At 45.4% G+C, this 26,294-nt stretch overlaps 1 protein-coding gene across 2 annotated transcripts in view; it reads right to left on the bottom strand.

The window, feature by feature from the left end:
- IPPK (inositol-pentakisphosphate 2-kinase) overlaps positions 1-26,294 on the bottom strand; it is a 48,568-nt gene that overhangs the window by 6,244 nt on the left and 16,030 nt on the right. For both annotated transcript variants that reach the window (XM_014864822.3, XM_014864823.3), the window contains exons 6-11: positions 25,258-25,347; positions 19,269-19,327; positions 18,509-18,581; positions 16,456-16,735; positions 14,403-14,553; positions 13,607-13,709 (exon numbers count right to left, since the gene is read on the bottom strand). In XM_014864822.3, coding sequence (XP_014720308.3) covers positions 13,607-13,709; positions 14,403-14,553; positions 16,456-16,735; positions 18,509-18,581; positions 19,269-19,327; positions 25,258-25,347 — 756 coding nt within the window. The remainder of the gene's footprint in view (positions 1-13,606; positions 13,710-14,402; positions 14,554-16,455; positions 16,736-18,508; positions 18,582-19,268; positions 19,328-25,257; positions 25,348-26,294) is intronic.

The raw sequence follows: 26,294 nt of genomic DNA, 5'->3' as shown, positions 1-26,294 counted from the left end.
GAAAATGTTAAGGAAAGGGCATGAGACATGGAAGACAAAGAGAATGTGTTCACCATACATGTAACTGGAGTCCCAGAAGAAGGAGAGAGGGAATGCGCAGAAACCAAATTTGAAAAAGTTGAGGCCAAAAATTTTCCAAAATGGGAAAGACATCAAGCCACAGATTCAAGAATGACTCCAAAAAAATCACTTATAAATATCACTAAATAAAACTAAGACCGAATCACCAGCAGACCTGCACTCCAGGGAACATTAAAGGGTCTGATTCTTCAGACAAAAACAAAATGGTCCCAGATAGAAGCTCAGAGGCACAGGGCAGACCCAGGGCAGTGGGAGAGACGAACATGGGTAAATGGACAGAGTGTAAAACAGTAACAATAACATCTTCCTGAGTTTAAGACCACAGAGTACACAGCAACAGCAGCAGTGTGAGCCGGGAGGAGAAGTAAAAGTACTCCAAGAAGTCTACATTGAACAAGATCAGACTGGAACAAGTCAGCTGCTTGCCAGGATGGCTGGGACAATCACTGAAAGAAACATAGACACTGTAACTTCCAGGCCAACAGTGGGGAAACGCAATGATAAAAAGTAATCAACCCAGAAGACAGCAAGAGGAGAGAGAAAAAGGAACTTAAAACAGGTGGGAAACTTAAAAGGTTTAAGCCCAAGTATAAGCCCAACTAAATGATAAAACGTCACAATGATAGAAAACCAATCCATACTTTAAATACAAAGACACAGAAAGGTTAGAAATAAAAGGACAGAAAAAGATACATAGCTTAAGTATTAACCAAAGGGACCTGGAGAAGTTACAAAAGTAACAGACAAAGGAAACTTTAAGGTAAAACGTATTCCCAGAGATAAAGACATCGAAAATGATAAATGACACTTGAAAACAAAAAATTCAATTCACTAGGAAGATGTAGCAATTCTAAATTTAAGGCACCTGATAACATAGCCTCAAAATAAGAGGAAAGAGACAAATCCATGATGATTATGTAAACTTTCAAAACATACTTCTATGGAACATGCAGACAGTGAAATCAGCAAGGCTGCAGACGAGCTCAACACCACGATTAGTCTGACCTAACGGGCAGATACGAAACGTGGCACCCAACAATTTGAGAAGACACCTTCTTTTCAAGTACACACAGAAGCATTTTTCAGAAAAATTAATCCATAAAGCAAATCACAACAAATTTCAAAGGATCAAAAGCCAATCTCAACAAATTCCAAAGGACTATATAGACTATAATGCACTTTTGCTACTAATCAAAACAAAAAAGAAAATCCCACGTGCTAAGGTGTAATTAACTCCCTTCTAAATACTTACGTGGGTCAAAGGAGAAATCTTCATACTAATCAGCGTATATTTTAACTGAATGAGAATATAGCTTTGTGGAATATAGCTAAAGCCATGTTTACAGGAAAATATACAGCTTTAAATACATATTTTAGGAAAAAAGAAAAGGTGAAAATCTAATTAGGTAAATAACCATTTATAGCAGGAAGAAGTTATAGAAAGAACAAAATATCCAAGAACAGAAGAAAAAAGGAGATAATCCAGAGCAGAAATTAATGAAATAGAAAACAGTCATACCGTACAAAAGGATGAGAGTTAATTTGTACAAAACTAACAGAATTGATAAACTCTTGGTGGGGATGGATTAAGAGAGAAAGAAAACAAATACCATATGTCAGGAATAAAAGGGCATTCTTCAGATCTTATAAAATATTAAAAGATAAAAGAATATTACCAAAAAATTATATGCCAAAATTTTAGACAAAACAATTTGTAGAAAAACACAACTTACCAAAACTGACAAAAGAAGAAAAAGAAAATCTAAAATTTGGATCATAATTTAAAATTTTCCTACAAAGCAACTGTGAGCCCCGACGGTTTCACCTGTGGTTCCACAAAATATTTAAGGAAGAAATAATCTGAGTCTTCCTTCACCTCTCCCAAGGAACAGAGAATGAGCAGACCCCCTTCCCGTGTTTGTGAGGCTGCGTACCCTTGACACCAGGCCGTAACAAAGCCTCAGGGAAAACCTGTGCCACTCATACACGTGCAAAAACCCTAACAAAGTACTAGCAAGCCAAACGTCACATACAAAAAGAGTGATACATCACAACAAATTGTGCAATCACATTAACAGGAAACAGGAGAAAAGTCATACGATCATCTCAACAGAAAAAGAAAAAGCACTGACAAATTCACCATCCACTCCTGATAAAACTCTTAACAATGGGAATAGAAGGGAAATTCCTTAATCTGATAATGGTTATTTATTTTAAAAGTAAAAAAAATGAAATCTCCCTGAAAAAAGCCAACAGTGAACAATTTACTTAATGGTAAAATGCTTTCTCTTTGAGGTTGGGAACAAGACTAAAATTTACACTATCACAAGTTAACTATATGCAGTTAAGCAAAACAAAATAAGTAAAAAGTATAAGGATTGGAAAGGAAAAAAATCAAATTCACAAATAATTATATATAATGAAAATACAAAAGAAGCTATAAATAGTGAGAATTAGTGAGTTTAGCAAAATTGCCAGATAAAAGGTCAAAATAGAAAAATCAGTTGCATTTCTATATGTCCACAGTAAACATTTTAAAGTGAAATATTTTAAAAGATAACATTTACATCTGAAACCATCAAATATTTGGGAATAAATCTAATAAAATATAAGACCTCTCCAACAAAAATCATAAAATATTTTTATCACATTTTATTGGTTATTTTTTAGGTTTGTTTTGGTTTTTGCTGAGGAAGATTCACCCTGAGCTAACATCCGCTGCCAGTCTTCCCCTCGTTTTTCTATGTGAGTTTCCACCACAGCACGGCCACTAAGAGATGAGTGGCATAAGTCCGCGCTTGGGAATGAACCTGGGCCGCTGAAGCAGAGTGCACTGAACATAACCACCAGGCGACTGGGGCTGGCCCTTCATCACATTTTAAATAGCACCTAAAAAAGTAGAAAATGCCCATGTTGTATAGATGTACACTCAATATTGTATAGATGTCAATTCTTGTCATCACTTTAATGCCAAACCAATCAAATTCCCAACAGTTTTGTTGCTGCTTTTCCTTGTAGAACTGAACCAGTTGATTCTAAGATTTACACAGACAAGCAAAAGATCCAGAAGAGCCAAGGCATTTGTTAAAGGAAAGACGTTCTTGAAGAAGAAGGTAGAAGCATTTGCTCTACTGGGTATCAAGACTTGTTAGAGCTCTACAGTGATCAGGACAATTCCTACCATTCTGAGACAATTCCATAGGAAAATAAAATAAAACCCCACCTCAGGCCATACCAAAAAGCAACTGCAGATGGTTACCCATTTAATAAAAAGGCAAAACAACAAAGTTTCTAAAATATCTGTAGAACCTAAAGGTAAATAAAAGGTAGAGAAAGGAAAAAGATGTAAATTGAACTACCTCAAAATTATGACCCTCCCTTCTTAAAAGGACTCCATTAAGAGAGTAAAACAGCAAGCTCCCAAGGGGAAGCAGGCATCTGCAGCACATCATCTGATGATGGGCTTCCATGCAGAATAATGAGGCGCTCCTTCAAACCAGTACGAGAAAGCAAGCCCTACAAAGACTGGAGAAGAGACAAAAAGGTACTTCACAAACAAGAAAAGACAAATGACCAGAAAACACAGGAAAAGTGCTCAATCTCATCAACCAAAACCAGCCACCAACACACACCCACCAGAATGGCTAAAATTAAAAAGACCCACAACCAAGTGGTGGAGAGGGTGCCGGGTCGTGGGACTACCCCAGCTGGCTACAGGCACTGCACACAGGTAAGACTGTTTTGCAGTATCTACTAAAGCCATGTATGCTCATACCTCTGGCCCAGAAACTCCATTCCTAGGAATATATCCAAGAGAAATGTGTGCATATATATATATACCAAGAGGTCTTTATAAGAATGTTCACAGGGCTGCCCGGTGGCCTAGTGGTTAAGTTTGGCACGCTCTGCTTCAGTGGCCTGGGTTTGGTTCCCAGGCATGGACCTACACCACTTGTAAGTGGCTGTGCTGTGGTACTGTCCCACATGCCAAACAGAGGAAGACTGGCACAGATGTTAGCTCAGAGCGAATCTTCCTCACACTCAAAACAAGAATGTTTACAAAAGCTTTATTCATAACAGCCAAGAACTGGAAACATCTCAAATGTTCATCAATAGTAGAATGGATAAATTGTAGTATATCCATTCAATGGATCACTATAAAGCAATGAAAATCTGGAAATGCATGTAATAACATGAGTGAATCTCATAAATGTTATATAGAGCTAAAAAAAACAGATGAGAGATGCATACATGATTCCACATGTAAAGTTCAAAAACAGAACAACCTAAACTATAAGGATACAAGTCAATACAACAGTTAACTCTGGGGAGAAAGGAAAGATGAACACTTGGACAGGAAACCAACCGGGATTCTTATAGACGGCCAGTGTTCTGTACCGGACCCAACTGGAGTTCCACAAGGGTTTGCTTTGTGACAAATCACGGGGCTGGACATTTTTTCTATGCACTTTTCAGTATGTGCTATATTTCACAATACAAATGGTTAATGAAACAAAAGCTTAAAAAATTAAAATGAAAATTTTAAATACTAGTAATACCTCGTGTTTTTGAGGGCATGGGGGAAACAGGGCGCTCAATCATTGCAAGAAGGAACATAAATTGGCAGCATCTTTTGGGGAGGACAATATGACAGAATCTATTAAAAATCTAGCAATTTTCTTTCTAAGTATCTATCTCACAGACATGCTTATGTGCACAAGGGTTAAAGTACAAAAATGTGAACATCAACATTATTTTTAATAGTAACAAACACCAAAATAAATGACAATGATATGACCATGATAAAGAGCACAACACTTTCAGGAGTATGGAGGTTCCAACGGCCCTCCTACAAAACAACTATTTCCCCATTAACATACCTTTTAATGTACCGATGGGCTTACAGAAGGTAAGGGAACTCCCTAACCCAATCTCCTCTTCTCGCTACTCACCCAAAAGAGCTGAAACTCGACTTTTGAGCAAGGAGCAATGGAGAAGGTGAGCTGCTCTGCAGGCAAGTGTCGGTGGAGGCTTTGTTGCTAGGAAGAGCCATAGAGCATGGGGTCTAAACCTGAGATTCCACCTTAAGCCAAGGATCCGTATCTTCTCTGGAAGAAGGTATCCCCTATTTAGATCCCCAGGAGTCCCACAGATTAAGACCAAACAGATGTGAGCTCACACTCATAGATCATTAAAAGCCCAGGTAAATAAAGCAGTATGGATGAGTCAGCCAAAATAATGAGATTTTTTACCTCCAAGGTTTTTTGGTATCTGATATTCAATACAAAATATAAAATAACTATTCATAAATTGTTTAAAGAAATAAAAGATGAAATTTTAAAATGGGCAAGCAATAGGAATTATCAAAAATACCAAGCAGATGTGAAAATGAACCAAACAGAACTTTGAGAAATTAAAAATATAACTGCAGGGGCTGGCCCCGTGGCCGAGGGTTAAGTTTGCGCGCTCTGCTGCAGGCGGCCCAGTGTTTTGTTGTTTCAAATTCTGGGCGTGGACATGGCACTGCTCATCAAACCATGCTGAGGCAGCGTCCCACATGCCACTACTAGAAGGACCCACAACGAAGAATATACAACTATGTATCAGGGGGCTTTGGGGAGAAAAAGAAAAAAAAGTAAAATCTTTAAAAAAAAAATATATATATATATATATAACTGCAGTCATGCACTGCTTAACTGGGGACTTGTTCTGAGAATGGTGTGGCCAGGCGATTCTGTCATTGTGCTAACATGGCAGAGGGCACTTACACAAACCTAGATGGCACAGCCTCCTGCACACATAGGCTGTGTAGGACCACCATTGTGTGTGCGGTCTGCTGGACTGCAGCATCATTACACAGCGCGTGGCTGCATAGAAATGGAGAACTCAGTGGACAAATGAACTAGCAGGTTAGCCACAGGGGAAGAAAGAATCAGTGAACAGGAAAGCAAAACTGAAGACAACACATGGAACGCACTACAAAGAGACAGAGAGATGGAAAACATGAAAGAGCATTTACAATGTGTGGAAAATAAAATGAAGTCGATATACATCTAATTAGACCCCCAAAGGAAGAAAACAGGATAATGGAGAAAATATTTAAAGAGAAAATGGCTGAGAATTTTCCAGAAATAATAAAAGACATAAATCCACAAATAGAGAAAACACAACATACACCAAGCAGGATAAATAAAAAGTAAACCATACCTAATCAACTGCACTAAAATGTCAATAAGAGAGACAGAAGACCTTAAAAGCAGCCAACAAGGAAAAAACGCCTCCTGAGAAAGAACAGTGAGACTGACAGAAGCCATCTCAGCAGCGACATCCACAGCCAGAGACACTGCGAAAATGGTTAAATGCTAAGAGAAAACAACTGCTTCTTTGTACCTAGAAAAAATTACCTTTCAAGACTGTGGACAAAATCTAAACATACCCAGATAAACAGATACAGAGAGAAGTTACCAAGGACTTTCACTAACGTGGCATCTAAAGGATGCTCTTCAAGAGGAGGAAAACTATAAACAACTGTAGGCCAATAAATTGTAGACAACTCAGATGAAATGGACAGATTCCTAAAAAGACACAAATGACCAAACTGACTCAAACAGACAGAGCTGGCCCCGTGGCTGAGTGGTTAAGTTCCCGCACTCTGCTTCGGCGGCCCAGGGTTTTGCTGGTTTGGATGCTGGGCACAAACCTAGCACCACTCATCAGGCCGTGCTGAGGTGACATCCCACATAGCAGAACTAGAAGGACCCACAACTAGAATACACAAATGTGTACCAGGGGGATTTGGGGAGAAGAAGAAGAAAAGAAGAAACAGACAATATGATTAGACCTATAACAAGTAAAGAGACTGAAGTAGGCATCAAAACATCACTTAAAAGAAAAGCCCAGACCCAGATGGGTTCACGAGTAAATTCTATCAAACATTTAAAGAAGACTTAACATCAATCCTTCTCAAAACCTTCCAGAAATTAAAAGAGGCTGCAACACTTCCCAATTCATTCAACTAGGACAGTATTACTTGACACCAAAAACAAAAAAGACATCATAAAAAACAAAAACTACAGACCAACTTCTCTTATGAATATGGAGACAAAAATCCTCAACAAAATAATGGCAAATTGAACCCAGCAACATGTAAGAACAATCATGTGCCATGACCAAGTGGGATTCAGGAATGCAAGGTTGGTTGTAATGTCCAAAAATAAATTAATGTAATATACTGTATGTATAAAATATAAAACAAAAAACACATGATAAGCTCAATTGATGCAGGAAAGACATTTGACAAAGTCCAACATCCTTTCATGATAAAAACACTCAAATTAGGAAGAGAAGGGAGCTTCTTCAACCTGGTAAAGGATATCTACAAAAAACCCAGAGCTAACATCATACATAATGATGAAAGACCGAATGCTATCCCACTGAGACCAGGAACAAATCAGGGATATCTGCTCTCGCCACTTCTATTCAACATTGTACAAAGGTTCTAGCCAGGGCAGTTATGCAAGAAAAAGAAAACACATCCAAATTGAAAGGAAGGAGTAAAACTATCTGTGTTCACAGATGATCTTATATAGAGAGAGTCTCAAGGAATCCACTAAAAAAACTATTAGAACTAATAAATTCAGCAAGGTTGCAAGCTACAAGATCAATATACAAAAATAAATTGTATTTCCATACACTTGCAACGATCAATCTGAAAACAGATTTAAGAAAACAACTCCAGGGGCTGGCCCAGTGGCTGAGTGGTTAAGTTCGCACACTCTGCTTCGGCGGCCCAGGGTTTCACTGGTTTGGATCCTGGGCGCAGACATGGCACCACTCATCAGGCCACACTGAGACGGCGTCCCACATGCCACAACTAGAAGGACCTACAACTAAAAATACACAACTATGTACTGGGGGGGAGGAGGGGCGCTTTGGGGAGAAGGAGGAAAATAAATAAAAAAAGATTGGCAACAGATGTTAGCGCAGGTGCCAATCTTTTAAAAAAAAAGGAAAGAAAAGAAAACAACTCCATTTACAACAGCATCAGAAAGAATAGAACATTCAGAGAGCCAGCCCAGTGGTTAAGTTTGTGCGCTCCACGTTCGCAGCCCAGGTTCACAGGTTCGGATCCTGGGCACAGACCCACACCACACCGATGATGCTGTGTTGGCATCCCACATACAAAATGGAGGAAGACTGGCACAGATGTTAGTTCAGCAACAATGTTCCTCAAGCAAAAAGAGGAGGATTGGCACCAGATGTTAGCTCAGGGACAATCTTCCTCAGCAAAAAATAGAAAGTTTAAAAAAAATCAGGAATAAAGTACAAAATGTATGCTCTGAAAACTACAAAAGATTGTTGAAAGAAAAACAAAGATCTAAATAAACAGAAAAGCATCCCATGTTAACAAATCGGAGCACTTACTATTGTCAAGATGGCCCTACTACCCAAAGCAATCTACAGATTCACCACAATCCGCATCACAATCCCAGCTGGCTTCTTTGTAGAAACTGGCAAGCTGATTCTAAAATTCACATGGAATTACAAGGGGCTCTAAATTCCCAACAATCTTGAAAAAGAAGAACAAAGCTCAAGAACTTACACTTTCCAGTTTCAAAACTTAGCAAAAGGCAACAGTTATCAAGCACCCTGTCCTGATAACAGAAATAAGCCCAGACATCTACGGTCAACTGATTTTCCACAAGGGTGCCAAGGTCATTCAGTGGTAAAAACAGTCTCTTCAACAAGTGGTGCTGAGACAACTAGATATCCCACGCAGAGAATGAAGTGGGACCCCACCTCAAGTCAAATACCAAAACTAACTCAACATGGATCAAAGAACTAAATGTAACAGCTGAAACTATAAAACTCTTAGAAGAAAACCGGGAAAAATATTCATGACCTTGGATTTAGCAATAGATTCTTAGATGACACCAAAAGCATGAACAACAAAAGAGAAAAATAGACAAACTGGACTTCATCAAAATTAAAAACATTTTTGCATCAAAGGACATTATCAAGAAAGTGAAAAGACAACTGACAGAATGGAGGAAAATATTTGCAAATCATATATTTGATGAGGGCCTACTCTTCACCATATATAGAACTCTCAGAACTCAACAAGACAACATAATCAAAAAGTGGGCAAAGGATCTGAATAGACATTTCTCCAAAGAAGATACACAAATAGGGAATAAGCACATGAAAAAAAATTCTTACTCTTCAGGGAAATGCAAATCAAAACCACAACAAGATACCACTTCACACGCACTAGGATGACTGAAACCAAAACGACAGACAGGAAGTGCTGGTGGGGACGTGGAAAAACTGGAACCCTTGTCCACTGCTAGTGGGAATGCAAAATGGTGCAGCCACTGTGGAAAACAGTCTGGTAGTTCCCGAAAAAGTTCAACATAAGTTACCATTTGACTTAGCAATTCCACTCATATGTATATACCCAAGAAAAATAAAAACATACATCCACACAAAGATTTGCACACAACTATTTATTGGACTATTACACCTAAGAGCCAAAAAGTAGAAACAACCCAGGGCTGGCCTGGTGGTGGAGTGGTTAAGTTTGGCATGCTCCATTTCAGCAGCCCGGGGTTCACAGGTTCGGATCCCAGGTGTGGACCTACACACTGTTCATCAAGCCATGCTGCAGTGGCGTCCCACATACAAAACAGAGGAAGACTGGCACAGATGCTAGCTCAGCAACAGTCTTCCTCAAGCAAAAACAGGAGGATTGGCACCAGATGTTAGCTCAGGGCCAATATTCCTCACCAAAAAAAGAGTGCAGAAACAACCCAAATGTCCACCAACTGATGAATGGATAAACAAAATATAGTCTACCCATACAATGGCATAGGGTTTGGCCATAAACAGGAATGAAGTACAGATGCCTGCTTCTATGCAGATGAACCTTGACAACATTATGTCAAGTGAAAGCAGCCAGTCACAAAGGACCACATACTGAATGATTCCATTTATATACAATATCTGAAACAGCTAAATCTACAGAGACAGAAAGTGGATTAGTGCTTGCTTAGGGCTGGGGGGGATGGGGAGATAAGGGGATAATGGCTAAAGGGTAGGAGTTTCTTTTTGAGATGATGAAAATCTTCTAAAATTGACTGTGGTGGTGGTTGCACATGTCTGTGAATATAGTACAAACCATTGACTTGTACACTTTAAGCAAGTAAACTGTATGGTATGTAAGTTATATCTCAATCAAGCTATTGCAGAAAGAGGAGGATCTGAGAGGCAGGAGTACTGGGCAGAGATGTGGGTAAACACACAGCAGATGTGAATAATCATTGTAGAAAGTAATGCTGTAAACTGTGATTTTCAAAAAAGTACACAAAGAACACCCAACATTAGCTTCATGAATGTGGGAGAGGCAACCGGAATAGCGTGTCCCAGGTCCTTATGGTGTGTGTGTGGTAGGGGGAGGCAGGGGTCGAGTTATTGATTAACCTTAGGCTTGAAGTATGTGTGGTTGAAATGGACAGGTAACCGCTAAAATGAAAGAATGTGTAACTTCCAAACCAATAGAGCAAAAAATGGAATACAGAAACTAACAAGCAAAAGTGAAGAGAGATCAGCAAACTACGGTCCGGGGGCCTCATGCAGCCGCCACCTCTTCTGTAAATGAAGTTGTGCTGGAACACAGCCGTGCTTCTGATGTCTGTCCACGGCTGTTTCTGAGCTTAGTGGCAGAGCTGGGGGGCTGCATCAGACCCCAGGTGACCTACAGAGCCGGAAGCATTTATAGTCTGTCCTTTCACAGATCGTCTGCTGACTCCTGCATGCAATACTACACAACAGACACAGAGCAAGAGCTAGTCTGGGTTGCAGCCTCCTTAGCCTCAAAATAAAGACCACATCCCCTCCTCCCTCGTTTCATCAGAGGTACAGGGCTCAATTAGATAAAGATTGGCAGCTGAGCTAGAATCTGTTGCGAATTTTTTCTTTCTCTTCTTCTTCTTTTTCTCCCCAAAGCCCCCCAGTACATAGTTGTATATTGTAGTTGTAGGTCCTTCTGGCTGTGCTATGTAGGACGTTGCCTCAGCATGATGAGTGGTGCTAGGTCCACACCCAGGATCTGAACCGGTGAAACCCTGGGCTGGTGAAGCTGAGCTCACAAACTTAACCAACTTGGCCACGGGACCAGCCTCTGAAAGAACTTTTAATAGTCTATGGCCTAGGAAGGTTCTCAACCTGCTCCCCAGCTTCGGCTTCACAACCACCCTCTTCACCACCAGAACCTAACTCCCTAAAACAAAAAGAGGCAGATCCTAATATTTCAACACGAAGAGACCTCAAGTCACGTTACATTAAACGCAAGCTGGCAAACACGCATGTGATCCCCCAGATGGTGTGTGTGCGTGTGCGAGGTTCTGAAAAGACACACAGTGATAACCACAGATATCATGGCTTGGGAAGCAATACTGTCACATTTACAGGCAGGTGTAAGAAGTCATGCAGAGATCCTGAGTCCCCTTTACCCAGTCTCCTCCAGTGGTGACATCTTGAAAAACCACAAAGCACAACATCACAGCCAGGACAGTGGCACTGACACACTCCAGGATCTTATTCCCATCTCCCCAGTTTTACATGTACTCCTGCGTGTGTACTTCCTCAGACATGAAGGGTCACGCATCCACCACCACAGTCAAGAGACAGGGCAGTTCCACCACAAGGATCCCTCGCGTCGACCTTTTTAACCGCACCTACCCTCCTTCCATCTCCTCCCAACCACGGCAGCCACTCATCTTGGTCATTTCAAGAGTGTCACAGAAACAGGGCGACAGTGTGTGACCCCTGGGTGTGGCTCCCATCACTCGGCACAACCCCCTGGAGGACACAGGATGCTGTGCAGGTGCAGAGCTGGCGTGTGATGGCCGCCACAGGGGCTGGCAGCCACCTCCAGCTGTGACAAACAAGGCGGCTGTGAACACCGCTGCATGGGCTGTGGTGAGCACAGGTCATGTCCTCTCTGTGACAAGCACCTGGGCCTCAGGTGCAGGGCCTCAGGTGCAGGCCGCAGGGCCTCGGCTGCTCCATTTTGTAAGGGCTATCAAGCTGCCCATCCACCAGCACAGGGCATTCTCTCCGCAGCCACGTTCAGTGGGCCCCAGCGTACTGCCTTCAGCCGTGCCCACAGTGTGGAATGACTGCTCAAATCTCTCACCACAAGATTATTTAGGAGGTTAAAAACTGAAATAAGACGTAATCCATGCATATTTAGTAGGGATTTTGAAAAACATAGAAATGTATAAAAAAGGAAATAAAGTCCTGTTTCTTCTCTTGAAAAAAGAAGCAATGCTGCTATTCACTCCTAAATCTGCGTACCCAAGCTGCAGACACACGGGGCAGACTCTGTTGCTCTGGTCTGGAACAGAGGCTCCACTCCACCCCGCACACCTCCACTAACCCCGACAGCCCTTGGCTTCGGAGGGACCTCCTCAGTCCTCCTCCTTGGAAGCTGACAGCTGCAGAGGAGGGCGCAGCAGCCTTGGCCAGACCAGGGTGAGAGCTCTTCACATGGGGACCACACAGCACCAGGACCGCCAGGCGGGCCCACGGCTGCAGGGCAGTGCCCGCGTGCACAGGAGGCCGCCGAGTTTGGCTCCTGCACCCATCGCCTCACTCCCACTGGAGCAGGGCTGCTTGGCCACTGTGGCGTCTACAAAACCTCTGAGAGCCCAGCAGAGCCTGGGGGCCCCTCGCAGAGGAACAAGTTTAAATGCAGAAAATAAAAACAGAGAGCGACCAGGTCATATATCGAAACATTTTTTGAAACAAACGTATCAGATAGCACTCAACAAAACCTCAGGAGGATGAATATAAAGAGAGTGCGAGATACTGCAAAACCGCAGTGTGAAAGGAAGTCTGATTCCTCCTCGTGCCAAAGCTGGGGTCCTGGTGACCCTGCGGCGTGGTCACTGCCCACTCCTAACAGAAGGAAACCTTACGTGTCACTTAGGAGTTAGTGAAGATAAAGACAGTCTTTTTCTAGCCAAGTTCACAGAGTCTCCGAATCCCCAATTCCACAGAACCAGGAAGAACAGGACCAGGTCTCGTCCCCAAGAGATGCTCCCAGCCACCCTGGGCCTGCGTTCTCAGGGGAGGAAGCCGTCCCCACACAGCCACGGGGGCGAGTCTGGGCCCCAAGCCAGGGCGCAAGGAGAGGATGGCTGGCATCAGCTGTTCTAAGGCTGCTGAGAAGGAAGCACAGAGTAGTGGCCCAGTCCGGGACCCCAGCACAAGGTCGGGGGGAGGGCTGGGCCTGGGGTGGGCTGGAGCCAACTCAATGAAAGAAGACCTTCCCTAAAAGCTGAGGTGACGGGTCCTCACCTGGCCCAGTCCATCTGGGGAAACTTGAGCCACTTCTATTTAATGCCCAATTTTCCTGCTTTAACCGTCTGGGTAGGTGGGGGAACAAGGTTTCTCGGGAAAACCCCAAGTGAATGTCAGGAGCCAAGGAGCACACAGTGTGTTTCTGGAAGGGCATGCTCACCTTGGTCAGTGCAAAGGCCACCGTCCCATCGTCCTCAGTGGAGAGATCAAGCAGCTTCTGGTAAAACGCTTCATCATAAGGCCCATCTATTTGCAACGTTTTTCTGAAGGAAAAAGCACCAAAAAAACAGGATGACAAAGCTGCCTGGGCTTGTTTCTTAAACTGCTGACAATGGAACCGTCACATGTCTGCTTTAAAGAACATCGAACGGGCCCTCCTCTCGCTGATGCTAAACCTGGTTCTGAAGCAGCAGTTTTAACAGGGTTGGGAACCCAGCAGGCCGGGGCCGACAGTCCTGCATTTATGACAAATGGTGCCCGGGCTGGAGACCCTAGTGAGGGGGCCGCGTGGAGGAAGGGGGTCCAGGCCAGGGGAACAGCCCTGATCCTGCCACACGCCAAAGATGTGGACCCCAGGGATCCCCGTCAAGTCACCGGGGACAGACGAGGCTACGGTGAAGGACGCTGACAGCGCTGAGGGCTGGGCAAGCGACTGCCCAGTGGTGGAGCAGCACTGCCCCCTGCAGGCCTGCCAGGCTCACAGGACGTGCTTTCACTTCTAGAAGCAGCAAGTGACCACTGATCTGACAGGACCCTGGTCCTGCTTCCCATGGCACTGAGTCCACAGGCCAGGCCTGGTGCCTGGGGCAGGGAGAGGGGTGGCCAGATGGGCAGTCCTCCCAGGAGGCCTGGGCCGTCCTCCTGTAGGGCTCTCGCCACACTCCTGTCTTGCTCAGGGCTGCTTGGGGCCACACACAGGCCCAGGACAGGCAGGGGCGCCACCGGTTGGGCCTCACCTCTCCTCGGGAAACTCTTCCAGGTACCTCTCGACCCGTCGGTACAGAGGGTAGAGGCCTTCGATGTCCAGCAGGTCCAACATCTGCACCTGGAGGGTTTTGTACAGAAGACAGCCCTTCGGTAACCCCGAGCACTCCGGGGAGTTTTTTCCTACCAAGAACATCAGGGAAAAGGAGAGGTTTACTGTCGAGGACTGAAAAAGGCAGCGGCACAGACCGCACCCTGCCTCACGGAGCTGCTGGGACCAGGACTCGTGGGCACACGGGGCCAGGCACACAGCAAAGGGCGGACACCCACGTCCCCCCTATCTGTGCCTCTCCTCCTCTCAGCATCCTTGCCTCCCACCACACCAGCCCACGTCTAAGTCTACAGACAGACCTTCAGTCCAAATAAGAGAAGGCACAAAACGACCCCGACACCCCAAACATGCCGACATCCCCAAATACACAAGATGGCAACTGCAGAGCCCAAAGCCACAGCCCATGCAGACAGGCGGGTGGCCACACCGAGGACGGTGGTCAACGCCACTGCTGATAAGCTGGCAGCAGGGAGCCATCATCTCAGAGATGCTGGGGGAACAAAGGCCACTCCACACTCAAGCGTTCTTGGGTCCCCTGCCGGGGACCAGGTGCCACAAGGGCTGGAGAGAGACAGGGTCCCACCCATCTCTCACCCCTGGAAGGAGCAACCACATCCCATGAACAAAAAGAACAGCGCTGCAGACGGTCCGAGTCCTTGCAGGGAGTAGCTGTGGCTGTGTGCGGTCCTGATGTGCTGACCACCAAAAGACACACTTGCCACGTGGGACAGAATACAAGCACACGGACCCAGCCGGAGGGATCTGTTAAGTCACAGGCCGCCCACGCAGCGGAGCACCTCCATGTGGTCAGTGACAGTTCCAAACACACTTGCTGAGACTGATGGGTTTATGCTAATCAGGCAGAAACATCAGATTATGAAACAGCACGCAGAGCATGACCACACATCCTGCAGGTCACGCATGTGTCCACGTATGTGTCCAGGGGACGTCGGGAAGAAAGGTCCCCCGGGGTCAACAGTGCCCCAGCAAACAGCATCCACGTGGAGTCCTTCCAGACACGTTCCGTCTACTGAAATCCAGTTATGTGCCGAAGTATGAGCATAATTTCACCAAAATTTTCTAAGATGATCAGGTATCACTTTTGCAATAAGACAAAAACCCACAAAATTCACCTGTGCCGAGAAAAACTTGGCATGAGGGACAAAGGTGCTTTGTTGTGCCTGGGTGGCCACAAGGCAAAAATGACAGCAGCTGAAAGCCACGTAGGAGCAGGGCTGCCGTTCCCCCCACATCACACCCTACGGTGTCATCAGGGCTCCAAGAGGGCACACGGGGCTTTAGGACAGACACTGAATAATCTGAGTCCCAAATAAGCTCCTGGCTATGGCTCCACGTACCACAGACCTGAGTGTGTCGTGGAGCCACCAGCAGATGAGAAAGGGGCAAACGCAGAGCCCGAGGACATTCATAGCAGAAACCCAAACCTGCCACCAGGCCGCCTTGGAGCCCGGGCGCCCCGGAGTCCCAGCAGCCCACTAGGGAGTCTGTGAGGACAGGGCTTCAAGGAAGAGGCACCTGGAGAGACAGTCCCCATGTGCCTGCGGTCACGCCTATCTGCGAACTGCTGCCAGCTGGGGCCACCCTCTGCCCTGAAGGGCCTTGCTCTATGGGACTCTGACTCCTGTGCCTCAATTCTCCATGTCTAAGAAACAGGCCAAGGAAAACCCACCCTCAGGGCCACAATGAGGATGGAGGGGACAATGCAGAGAAAGCGCTCAGCAAACCACAGAGGATGCAGACACGTGGGATGGTATTTCAGGGAAAGCCCTATGGCCCACACGTGTGCTGCAATTAACAATTCCACGTGAAAGATGAGGGATGGAGCCTCCCACCCCGGGCCTGCAAGGTGAGAGGCCAGGGCTGGGGAGCCCTGGTGTGCCCAGGCTGCTCCTGCAGAAGCTCCGTGAGGCCAGGCCGCACCCTTGCCCGCCCACCTACCCACCCAGACCTACCTTGGCGGCGCAGTGTCCTGCTGAAAGGGCTGGCTTCGCAGACATGTGGGCCCTGTGGCCCGGGCCCCAGCCTCAGGGCGCCCACCCGGCCCTTGTCTGAACCACTCAGCAGCACCCGCGTGATGACGCGCACCAGCTCCCGGATCACGGCCCTCGTGCAGTTGGGCCCACCGGCCAGGCCGTTGGATGGGAAGAAGAATGGCTTCAGGTGGCGGGCAAGCTCCCTCCGGTCAGCCACCGGGCCACGGGCGTCTGTGCAGCCGTAAATCAGCTCACCGTTCTTCCGGTGGGGAGGGAGACAGGGGATCGTCAGCCTCAACAGCCCGGCAGGAAACCACCTCGCTCCCCACCACTGGCAGGCGAAGGGAGGCGACATTTCACACGGGCCCTGTCCGACGACACTGCACACTGCAGCCCTGCGGGGACACCCACCCTCACACACAATGTCACTGACCAACAGGCAAATCCCACGGAATGTGAAAACGAAGAAAAGTTCTAAAAACTGCAGACCAGAGTCCTGGCCTGAAACGCAAACCCCGAGACCAGGACAGGCAGCACACTGGCAGCTCAAGCAAACTCGGCCTGAGGCCCAGACTCCCAGAGACCCAGCCCATTACTCGAGAGGCTGCGTGACATGGTGCCACCAAGGGGGACACGGCGTCAGTCCAACCCTGAGCGGGCAAACTTCCGGCCAGGGTGGACGTCTGTCAGCCGCCAGCATCCCAGAGGGCTTCTGTCCTCTCTGACAGGCTGGGCCTGGCTCCCGCCAGAGTGGAGAAAGTTGCCAGCATCACTAATGTGGAAATCTTCATCTTCAAGGCCATCTTGCCTTCTAAAACCAAGTCCAGCAAAGAAACCCCTTATGGCACCGACATTCTCAGGGCTGCAGGCAGGAACGCCCAATGGGCCTCACCCCAGGACTTTTCTGGGGGCCTCTGGTGTCTAGGGTAAAAGCCCCTAAGGGATCCCTGGTCTCCACAGATCTGAGCAGCAGCCAACCCTGGGGAGTGACGAACAACTTGCACCCAGTTTCCCATCTGTGAGACGGTATAGTCAGCAGCCTCCAGACGGTCCCCACTGGCCCCCCTCCCTCAACAATCACACCCTGTAGTCCTCTCCAGGAGGTCTGGTCTGTGTGACCAACAGAATACAGGCAGAACAACAGACCATCCCTGGCAAGATTAAGTTATAAAAGATGCTACAGCTTCCATCTTGATGGCTCTCTTCTCAGACCACAGCGGCCACACTGAGCAGCCCCATGGAGCCCCATGTGGCCAAGAACTAATGCCTGCTGCCCATAGCTGCAGGCCCATCCTGGGAGCAGGGCCCCTGGCCCCAGCCAAGCCTTCAGATGGGATACAGCCTCAAGAGGAACGCTGAGCCAGAACCAGCTATGCTGCTCCTCAATTCCGGAACACGGAAACTGTGAGATGACAAGTGGCTGTTGGGCAGCAGTGATGAGACAGACGAGGACAGCCCCTGCTCTACCCTGAGCTGGTGAATGGGGTCCACCCAATCCAAGAAGAGGTGTGGATGGGGCATTCCTTCAACAGCGAGGTTAGGATTCAGCAGCATCGTGCCTCTCCTGAGACGCCCCTATCAGAACTGTCAGAGCTCACAGGTGTGGGTGTCTAGGGCAGTGGGGACACAACTGAGGCCACTGCTGGCCACGGGACCAGGGGAAACCACTGAGAGACGCTGACCCTTGAGACTGCCTTACAGCGGGAGGAGATGTACCCAGCAAGGGGAAAGTGGGAGCTCCTGGGAGGAAAGCAGGCCAAGACAAAGTGCCGAGGCGAAGCCAGGTGCCATGGGCTGGGGCAGCCTTAGCCCGTCAGGATGCTGGCCCTTGAGCAGGTCAAGGAATCAATGTCACACACTCCAGGAGTTTCAGGATGCCAAGCCCGTGGAACTAAAGGACCATGCCCAGACACCCTCATCTTCAAGGTCACAGAGCCCCATCAGGGACCAGAGCACCATGAGCTCACTTGGCTCAGTCCAGACACCCAGTGGCCCCACCCCAGAAGTGCCATAAAACAGAAGCAACTCTTACCTTAAAGATCTTTAAGTTGTTCTGGGCCTCCTGTAACAAGCTTTTCAAGGCAAAGTGCATTCTCTGCTTATTTCTAAAAGGGGAAAGTTTTGATAGAATTACAAGCAGTCTTTGCTTCTGCATTCACCTGCCTCTGGCTCAGGGGATGCGCCTGAGAGCAGCTGCTCAAGGTCTCCAGACTTTGCCGGTCAAGGAGCCGCATTCTCTCCACTCCTCCTCACGGAGGCACACACAACACGGCCCCTAATCCCCAACCTGCTCTCTGCCCCTTCTTCATGGCAACATCTCCCCAGCCTCTAGATCCCACAGGTAACCTTCGAGAACCTATGGAGGCAACCCTGACCCCAGGCAGAACCTGAAGCCCTACCCAGGGGCCTGGCTATCTGCAGATAAGTAGCCCCCACCGCCACCCCTACCTCAGAGACTGCCTCCCCACTGCCCCCACCTCACAGAATGCCCCCACCACCACCCCCACCTCACAGAATGCCCTCACCATTGCCTCCACCTCACAGAATGCCCCCCCACCACCCCTACCTCACAGACTGCCCCCACCACCGCCCCCACCTCACAGAATGCCCTCACCGTTGCCCCTACCTCACAGAATGTCTCCCCACCACCCTCACTTCAGAGTGTCCCCACCTCAGAAAACACCCCCCACAACCCCTGCCTCACAGAGTGTCCCCACCTCACAGAAAGTACCCCCACCATCCCTACCTCCAGGGAAGGTGGCACTAAGGACAAAGGAGAAATGTTTTCTTACCCAGAATAGAGATCGAGGGGACAGTATTTACTTATCTGCTTCCATTTCCCAGTTGCCACCTGTTAAAAAACCACCGTATGGTGTCAGTGATTGGACTGGGGGCAGCACTGGGCTAACTCTTAACACACAGAACAGCCAAAGGACTGTGAGATGACACAGGTGGCTGAAGGTCCTAGCAGATGCCACCACCTCTGGGTGCACATCACTAGCTGGGGCAGGAGAGGGGGAGGGCTGGACTCCAACCCAAGGAAACCTCAACCCTCCTCTGAGAGCCTCACATGGCTGCCAGCCCAGCCCTCCACAGTGAGCAGTGAAGCAGAAGCAAGCTAAATGACATGGCTAAATTTTGGTAATCAGATGAATAAATCTTTAAAATTATAATATCCAGCAAAGTGAGGTGTGGCTAACAAGTAATTTTGTATTATCAGCAAGAAGATAAATTGGCACAACATTTTGAAAGGCAACTTGCTGTTTTCCATCAAAATTTTAACTGTGGGTGTGCCCTGACTTGGCAAATCTACGAGGAATCACCAGGTCAAGGATGTTCAAGGAGAAACCATATGTTAAACCACAAAACTAGTCTCAATAAATTTAAAAGACATGAAATCATCCAAGTGTTCTCTAAACTCAGTGGAATGAAATTAGAAATCAATAACAAAAGGAAATTTGAGAAACTCACAAATACGTGAAAACTGAACACATTCCTAATCAACAATGAGTCAAAGAAGAAATCAGAAGGGAAATCAGAAAATAAATTAAGACAGAAATGAAAACACAGGGGGCCCAGCCCTGTGGCCAAGTGGTTAAGTTCGCGTGTCCTGCTTCAGTGGCCTGGGGTTTCACAATTCAGATCCTGCACGCAGACGTGGCACCGCTCATCAGGCCATGCTGAGGTGATGCCCCACATAGCACAGCCAGAAGGACCTACAACTAGAATATACAACTATGTACTGGGGGGCTTTGGGGAGAAGAAGGAGGGAAAAAAAAAAAAGAAGCTTGGCAACAGATGTTAGCTCAGATGCCAGTCTTTAAAAACAAAAAGAAATGAAAACACAATATACCAAAATTTATGGGAGGCAGAGAAAAAGCAGTACTTAGAGGGAAGTTTATACTTTTAAACACCCAAATTAAAAAGAAGAAAGATCTCAAATCAATAACCTAATTTTCTACCCTAACAAACTAGAAAAATAAGACCAAACCAAATCCAGTGTAAGCAGAGGGCAGGAAATAGTAAAGATTAGAGCAGAGATAGATGAAACAGAGAATAAGAGGGAAAAATGGAGAAAGTGAACAAAACCAAAAGTTATTTCTTTGAAAAGATCAACAAATATGACAATCCTTTGGCTAGATCAAGAAAAAAAGAGGCAGGACTCAAATGACTAAACTCAGGAATGGAAGAATGGACAAAAGTATCAACCCTGCAGAAATAAAAAGAATTTTAGAGGAATACCATGAACAATCGTAAGCCAACAAATTAGAGGAAATGGACAAACTACACAACTACCAAAACTGACTCAAGAGAACACAGAGAATCTGAACAGACCAATAACAAGAGACTGAATCAGGAATCAAAACTCTTCCAACAAAGAAAACTCCAGGACCAGATGGCTCTACTCGTGAATTCTACCAAATGTTTAAAGAATCAACACCAATACTCAAACTCTTCCAAAAAACTGAAGAGTGGAGAGAAGGAACCACTTTCTAGTCATTCTGTAAAGCCAGTTATTACCCTGGTACCAAAACCAGACAAAACATCACTAGAAACCAGTATCCCTTAAGAAAAAGTCCTCAGAAAAACTAACAAACCAAATTCAGCAGCATGTTGAAGGGATTATCCATGTATAATCATGTGGGATTTATCCTGAAACACAAGGGTGGTGCAACATATGAAAACCAGTCTACGCACTACATCAGATTAACAGGAAGAGGAAACACCTTCCGATCATCTCAGCTGATGCGGGCAGGACAAGCATTTGACAAAATTGACATTTCCATGTGCAAAAAAAAAGGAAACACTCATAAAGAACAACTATGACAAACTCATGGTGAATCCTACACTCTGGCGAAAAACTGAAAGCCTTGCCCCTAACATCAGAAACAAGATAAGGATGTCCACTGCAAATTCTAACCAAAGCAATTAGGACAAAACACAAATAAAGGGCATCCAGATTGGAAAGGAAGAAGTAAAACTATCTCTCTCTCTATTTACAAGTGATCTGATCATATACAGAGAAAATCGTAAGAAACTACCAAAAGAAAAAGAAAAATCAGAGCAAATAAGTTCATCAAGAAAGCATAAAAGATCAATATGCAAAGACCAATTGCATTTCTCACCTCACACCCATTAGGATGTCTACTATCAAAAGACAGAAAAGAACAAGAGTTGGCGAGGATGTGAGGAGATCGGAACTCCTGTATACTGTGCTGGGAATGTGCAATGGTCCAGCTGCTCTGCAAAACAGCCTAGTGGTTCCTCATAACTAAAAGCAGAATTACCATATGATCCAGCAATTCTCCTTCTGTGTGTAGACCCCAAAGAACTGAAAGGAGAGTCTCAAGGAGATACTTGTACGTCCATGTTCAAAGTAGCATTATTCACAGCAGCCAAAAGGTGAAAGCAACCCCAGTGTCCATCAGTGGATGATGGATGAAGAAAATGTGGTAATACATTCAATGGAATATTATTCAGCCTCAAAAAGGAAGGAAATTCTGACACATATGACAGCATGGATGAAACTTGAAGACATTACGCTAAGTGAAATAAGCCCATCATAAAAGGTGAGCGACTGTATGATTCCCCTTATATGAGGTCCGTACAATAAGTAAAATTCAGAGATAAAAACTACAATGGTGGTTGCCAGGGGCTGGGGAAAGAAAGAAATGTCAAGTTTTTTAATGTACAGAGTTTCAGCTTTGCAAGATTAAAAACGTTCTGGAGACAGATGGTGGTGATAGCTGCACAACAACATGAATGTGCTTAACACCATTGAACTGTCCACTTAATGGTTAACACGGTAAATTTGATGTTACATGTATTTCACAATTAAATGTATATATTAAAGAATCAGTTGTATTTCTATGCAATAAATAACCTAAAAATGAAATAAAAGAAAATTCCATTTACAGTAGCATCCAGAAATATAAAATACTTAAGAATCAATTTAACAAAGGAATTATAAGACTTCTACACTGAAAACTATAAAACATCACTGAAAGAAACTAAAGACCTAAATAAATGGAAAAAACATCCTGTATTCACAGATTATTAATACCGTGAAGGTGGCAATACCTCCAAGTTGATCCGCGCTTCAACAGGCTCCCTATCAACATCCCAGCTGAGGAAACTGAGAAGCTAAAGGCATTGAAATTGAAAAGGAAGAAGTAAAACTCTCAATTCACAGAGGACATGATCCTATACATAGAAAATTCCAAATAATCTACAAGAAAACTCCTAGGGCTAATAAACAAATTCAGCAAAGCTGCAGGGTACAAAATCAATGCACAAAAATTAGTTGTGTTTCTATACACCAACAATGAACAATCCGAAAAGGAAATTAAGAAAGCAATTCCATTTACAATCACATTTATAATATTACAAAAGAATAAGATACCCAGAAATAAACTTCACCCAAGTAGTGAAAGACTTGAACACTGAAAACTACAAAATGTCGCTGAGAGAAATTAGAGGTCTAAATCAGTGGAAAGACAGCCTGTGTTCACCAGTTATAAGACTTAACATCATGAATACAGCAGTACTACCTGAAGTGGTCTACCGATTCCTGCAGTTTCAGTCAAAATTACATGTCTTTTTTTAAAGAAATGAAAAATCCAATCCTCAAATTCATATCTAATTGTATGGGCCCCCAATAGCCAAAACAATCTTGAAAAAGAAGAACAAAGCTCGAGGACTCACATCTCCTGATTTCAAAACTTATAATAGGGGCCAGCCCCGTGGCTGAGGCTTGGGCGGCCCAGGGTTTCACTGGTTCGGATCCTGGGCGTGGACATGGCACCGCTCATCAAGCCATGCTGAGGCGGCATCCCACATGACACAACTAGAAGGAGCCACAACTAAAACTACACAACTATGTACTGGGGGGCTTTGGGGAGAAAAAGCAGGGGGGGAAAAAAGAAGAAGAAGAATATTGGCAAGAGTTGTTAGCTCAGGTGCCAATCTTTAAAAAGAAAAGAAAAAAATAAAGTTATAGTAATCAAAACAGTGTGATCTGGCATAAAGACAGATATATAGACCAAGAGAATAGAATAGAGAATCCAGAAATAAACCCTCACATATATGGTCAAACAGTTTTCCACAAGCGTGCCAAGGCCACTTGATGGAAAAAGACAGTTTTTTCAACAAACGGTGCTAGGAAAACTGGATATCCATAGGCAAAAGAACGAAGCTGGACCTCTTCCTCACACCATATACAAAAATTACCTCAAAATGAGTCAAGGACCTAAACATAAGAGCTAAAACTGTACAACTCCTAGAAGAAAACATAGGGGAAAAGCTTCATGACATTGCATTAGGCAAAGTTTTCTTGGACATGACACCAAAGGCAGAGGCAACAAAAGAAAAAGTAGACAAATTAAACTTTATCAAAATTAAAAACTTTTGTGCATTAAAGGACATTATCAACATAATAAAAAGGCAACCAACAGAATGGGAGAAAATATTTGCAGATCACAAATCTGATAAGAGATTAATATCCAGAATATATAGAGAAGCCCAAAAACTCAACAAAAAAAAACCACCCGATTCAAAAATGGACAGAAGACTTAAATAGACATTTCTCCAAAGAAGATAAACAAACGGCCAATGAGCATGTGGAAAGATGCTCAACATCACTAACCATCCATTAAGGAAATGCAAATCAAAACCACCATGAGACACCCCTGCACTCATTAGGATGGCTATAATCACAAACAGGGACAATAACAAGTGCAGACGAGGATGTGGAGAAATTAGAACCTGCATACCCTGCTGGTGGGACTACAAAATAGTGCAATAGCTGTGGTAAACAGCCTGATGCATCCTCAAAAAGGTACAGAATTTCCCTAAGACCTAGGAATTCCACTCCTAGGAATTTACCTGAGAGAACTGAAAACCGGGACTCAAACAAGTACATGTACACGCACGTTCACAACAGCCGAAAAGCGGAAACCCACATGTCCCTCCACAGATGAAGGGACAGACGGAATACCCCCACACAAGGAACTGCTGATCAGCCACCAAAGGAGTGAAGTGGTTAACACGCTACCACATGGATGAAGCTCACAACCATTACGCCAAGTGAAAGAGAACAGTCACAAAAGGCCACATGCTGTGTGATTCCATTGAAATGAAATGTCCAGAACAGGCAAATCCACACAGACAGGTGGTTGCCAGGGGTTGGCAGGATGGGGGACTGGAAAGCAACTGCTAATGGGGACACAATTTTTTTTTTGAGGTGATGAAAATGTTCTGGAATTAGATAGCGGTGATAGTTGCACGATCCTCTGAATATACTAAAATCCACTGAATTATACTCCTCAAAAGGGTTCATCTTAGGGTATATGAATTATACCTCAACTTAAAACAAAAAAAAAGGGGCTGGCCCAGTGGTGTAGCGGTTAAGTTTGCATGTTTCGCTTCAGTGGCCCGGGGTTCGCTGGTTCAGATCCCAGGTGCAGACATGGCACCGCTTAGCAAGCCATGCTGTGGTAGGCATCCCACATATAAAGTAGAGGAAGATGGGCACAGATGTTAGCTCAGGGCCAGTCTTCCTCAGCAAAAAAGGGAGGCAGATTGGCAGCAGATGTTAGCTCAGGGCTAATCTTCCTCAAAAAAAAACCAAAAGGTGAATATGAACTATTTGTGGAAAAAAGTAAATCATAAATATCTACATTTTCTTCATTCTTCTGAAAACTCTAGGTGGTCACACCTCAGGCCCAGCCACCCATCACAGCTCTGTGCATGGAAGGAACCTGGGCCACCAGCTCTTCTCACCTTGAGGTGCTGGTGCATGCAGTAACGACACACCTTATGCTTCATCTCATGCGTAACATCACTGGAGAAGGGGATAAACCCACATTTTGGCTGCAAAATAAACAAGGGAGGAAAAATTGCTCAGGGAGAAATCACATACCTTTAAGTAGATATACAACTAACTGTGGTCACGTGCCACAGAACAATCTTTCGGTCAACTATGTACTGCACATGTGATGGCGGTCCCATAAGATCAGCACCACACAGCCTGGGTGTGCAGGCTACACCATCTAGGTTTATGTAAGTGCCCTCTATGACGTTTGCACAACCACAAAATCACCTAATGACATGTTTCTCAGAAAGTCTCCCCATCGTTAAGTGACTCATGATTGTACAAGACAATGAAGGACAACACCCAGGAGAATCAGCAAGCGTCAGATGTAAACATTCCCGAAAGCTGCTTTTATCTTCAGTCCCCAGTAGGAACTGATGCTTCCCTCACTGTATCATATACTCACCTCTGCTGCTAGAGAATCCAAGGCCAGACTCTCAGTGGGGAAAAAAGTGGTGCCTCAATTGCTGGCTTGACAAAGTACAGCACAGAGTGTTTTCATTACAGAAGGCGACTGGAAAGACTCTGGGAGTGCAGATCGGCCTCAAGCCCCCAGCTCCAGGAAGCAGAACCCCACTCCCTCTGACAAGAACTCATGAACAGGGAGGCGGCCATTTGACAGTGGCTGGGCCCCCAGAATGTCTGGAACTCTGGTTGCCTCTCAAAAGCCATAGTTTCTGGACACATCCAATGTGCAAGACCCAGGCTTAGCATCGGGCACTAGAGACCACGCTGCCTGTCGTCTGTGACGCCTGGGACACTCACCCTCTGGTTGGGGAAGCAGAACATCAATCCAGGCTCTGAGTGCTCAAGGCCAAGGGCATAACCCAGAAGTCACCGCCACAGAGGTTTGGAGGAAAGAGACAAATAAAGGCCTGGCCTGGACGTCTGGGCTTCCCGAGGGAGACTCAGGCAGCCACCCTGGATGCTGGGCAGCAGGGCTGAG

This window comes from Equus asinus, chromosome 23 (genome assembly GCF_041296235.1).
Source record: "Equus asinus isolate D_3611 breed Donkey chromosome 23, EquAss-T2T_v2, whole genome shotgun sequence".
Classification (NCBI taxonomy): domain Eukaryota; kingdom Metazoa; phylum Chordata; class Mammalia; order Perissodactyla; family Equidae; genus Equus; species Equus asinus.
The sequence above is the reverse complement of the archived record's forward strand: the minus strand, read 5'-3'. Positions and strand labels throughout refer to the sequence as shown.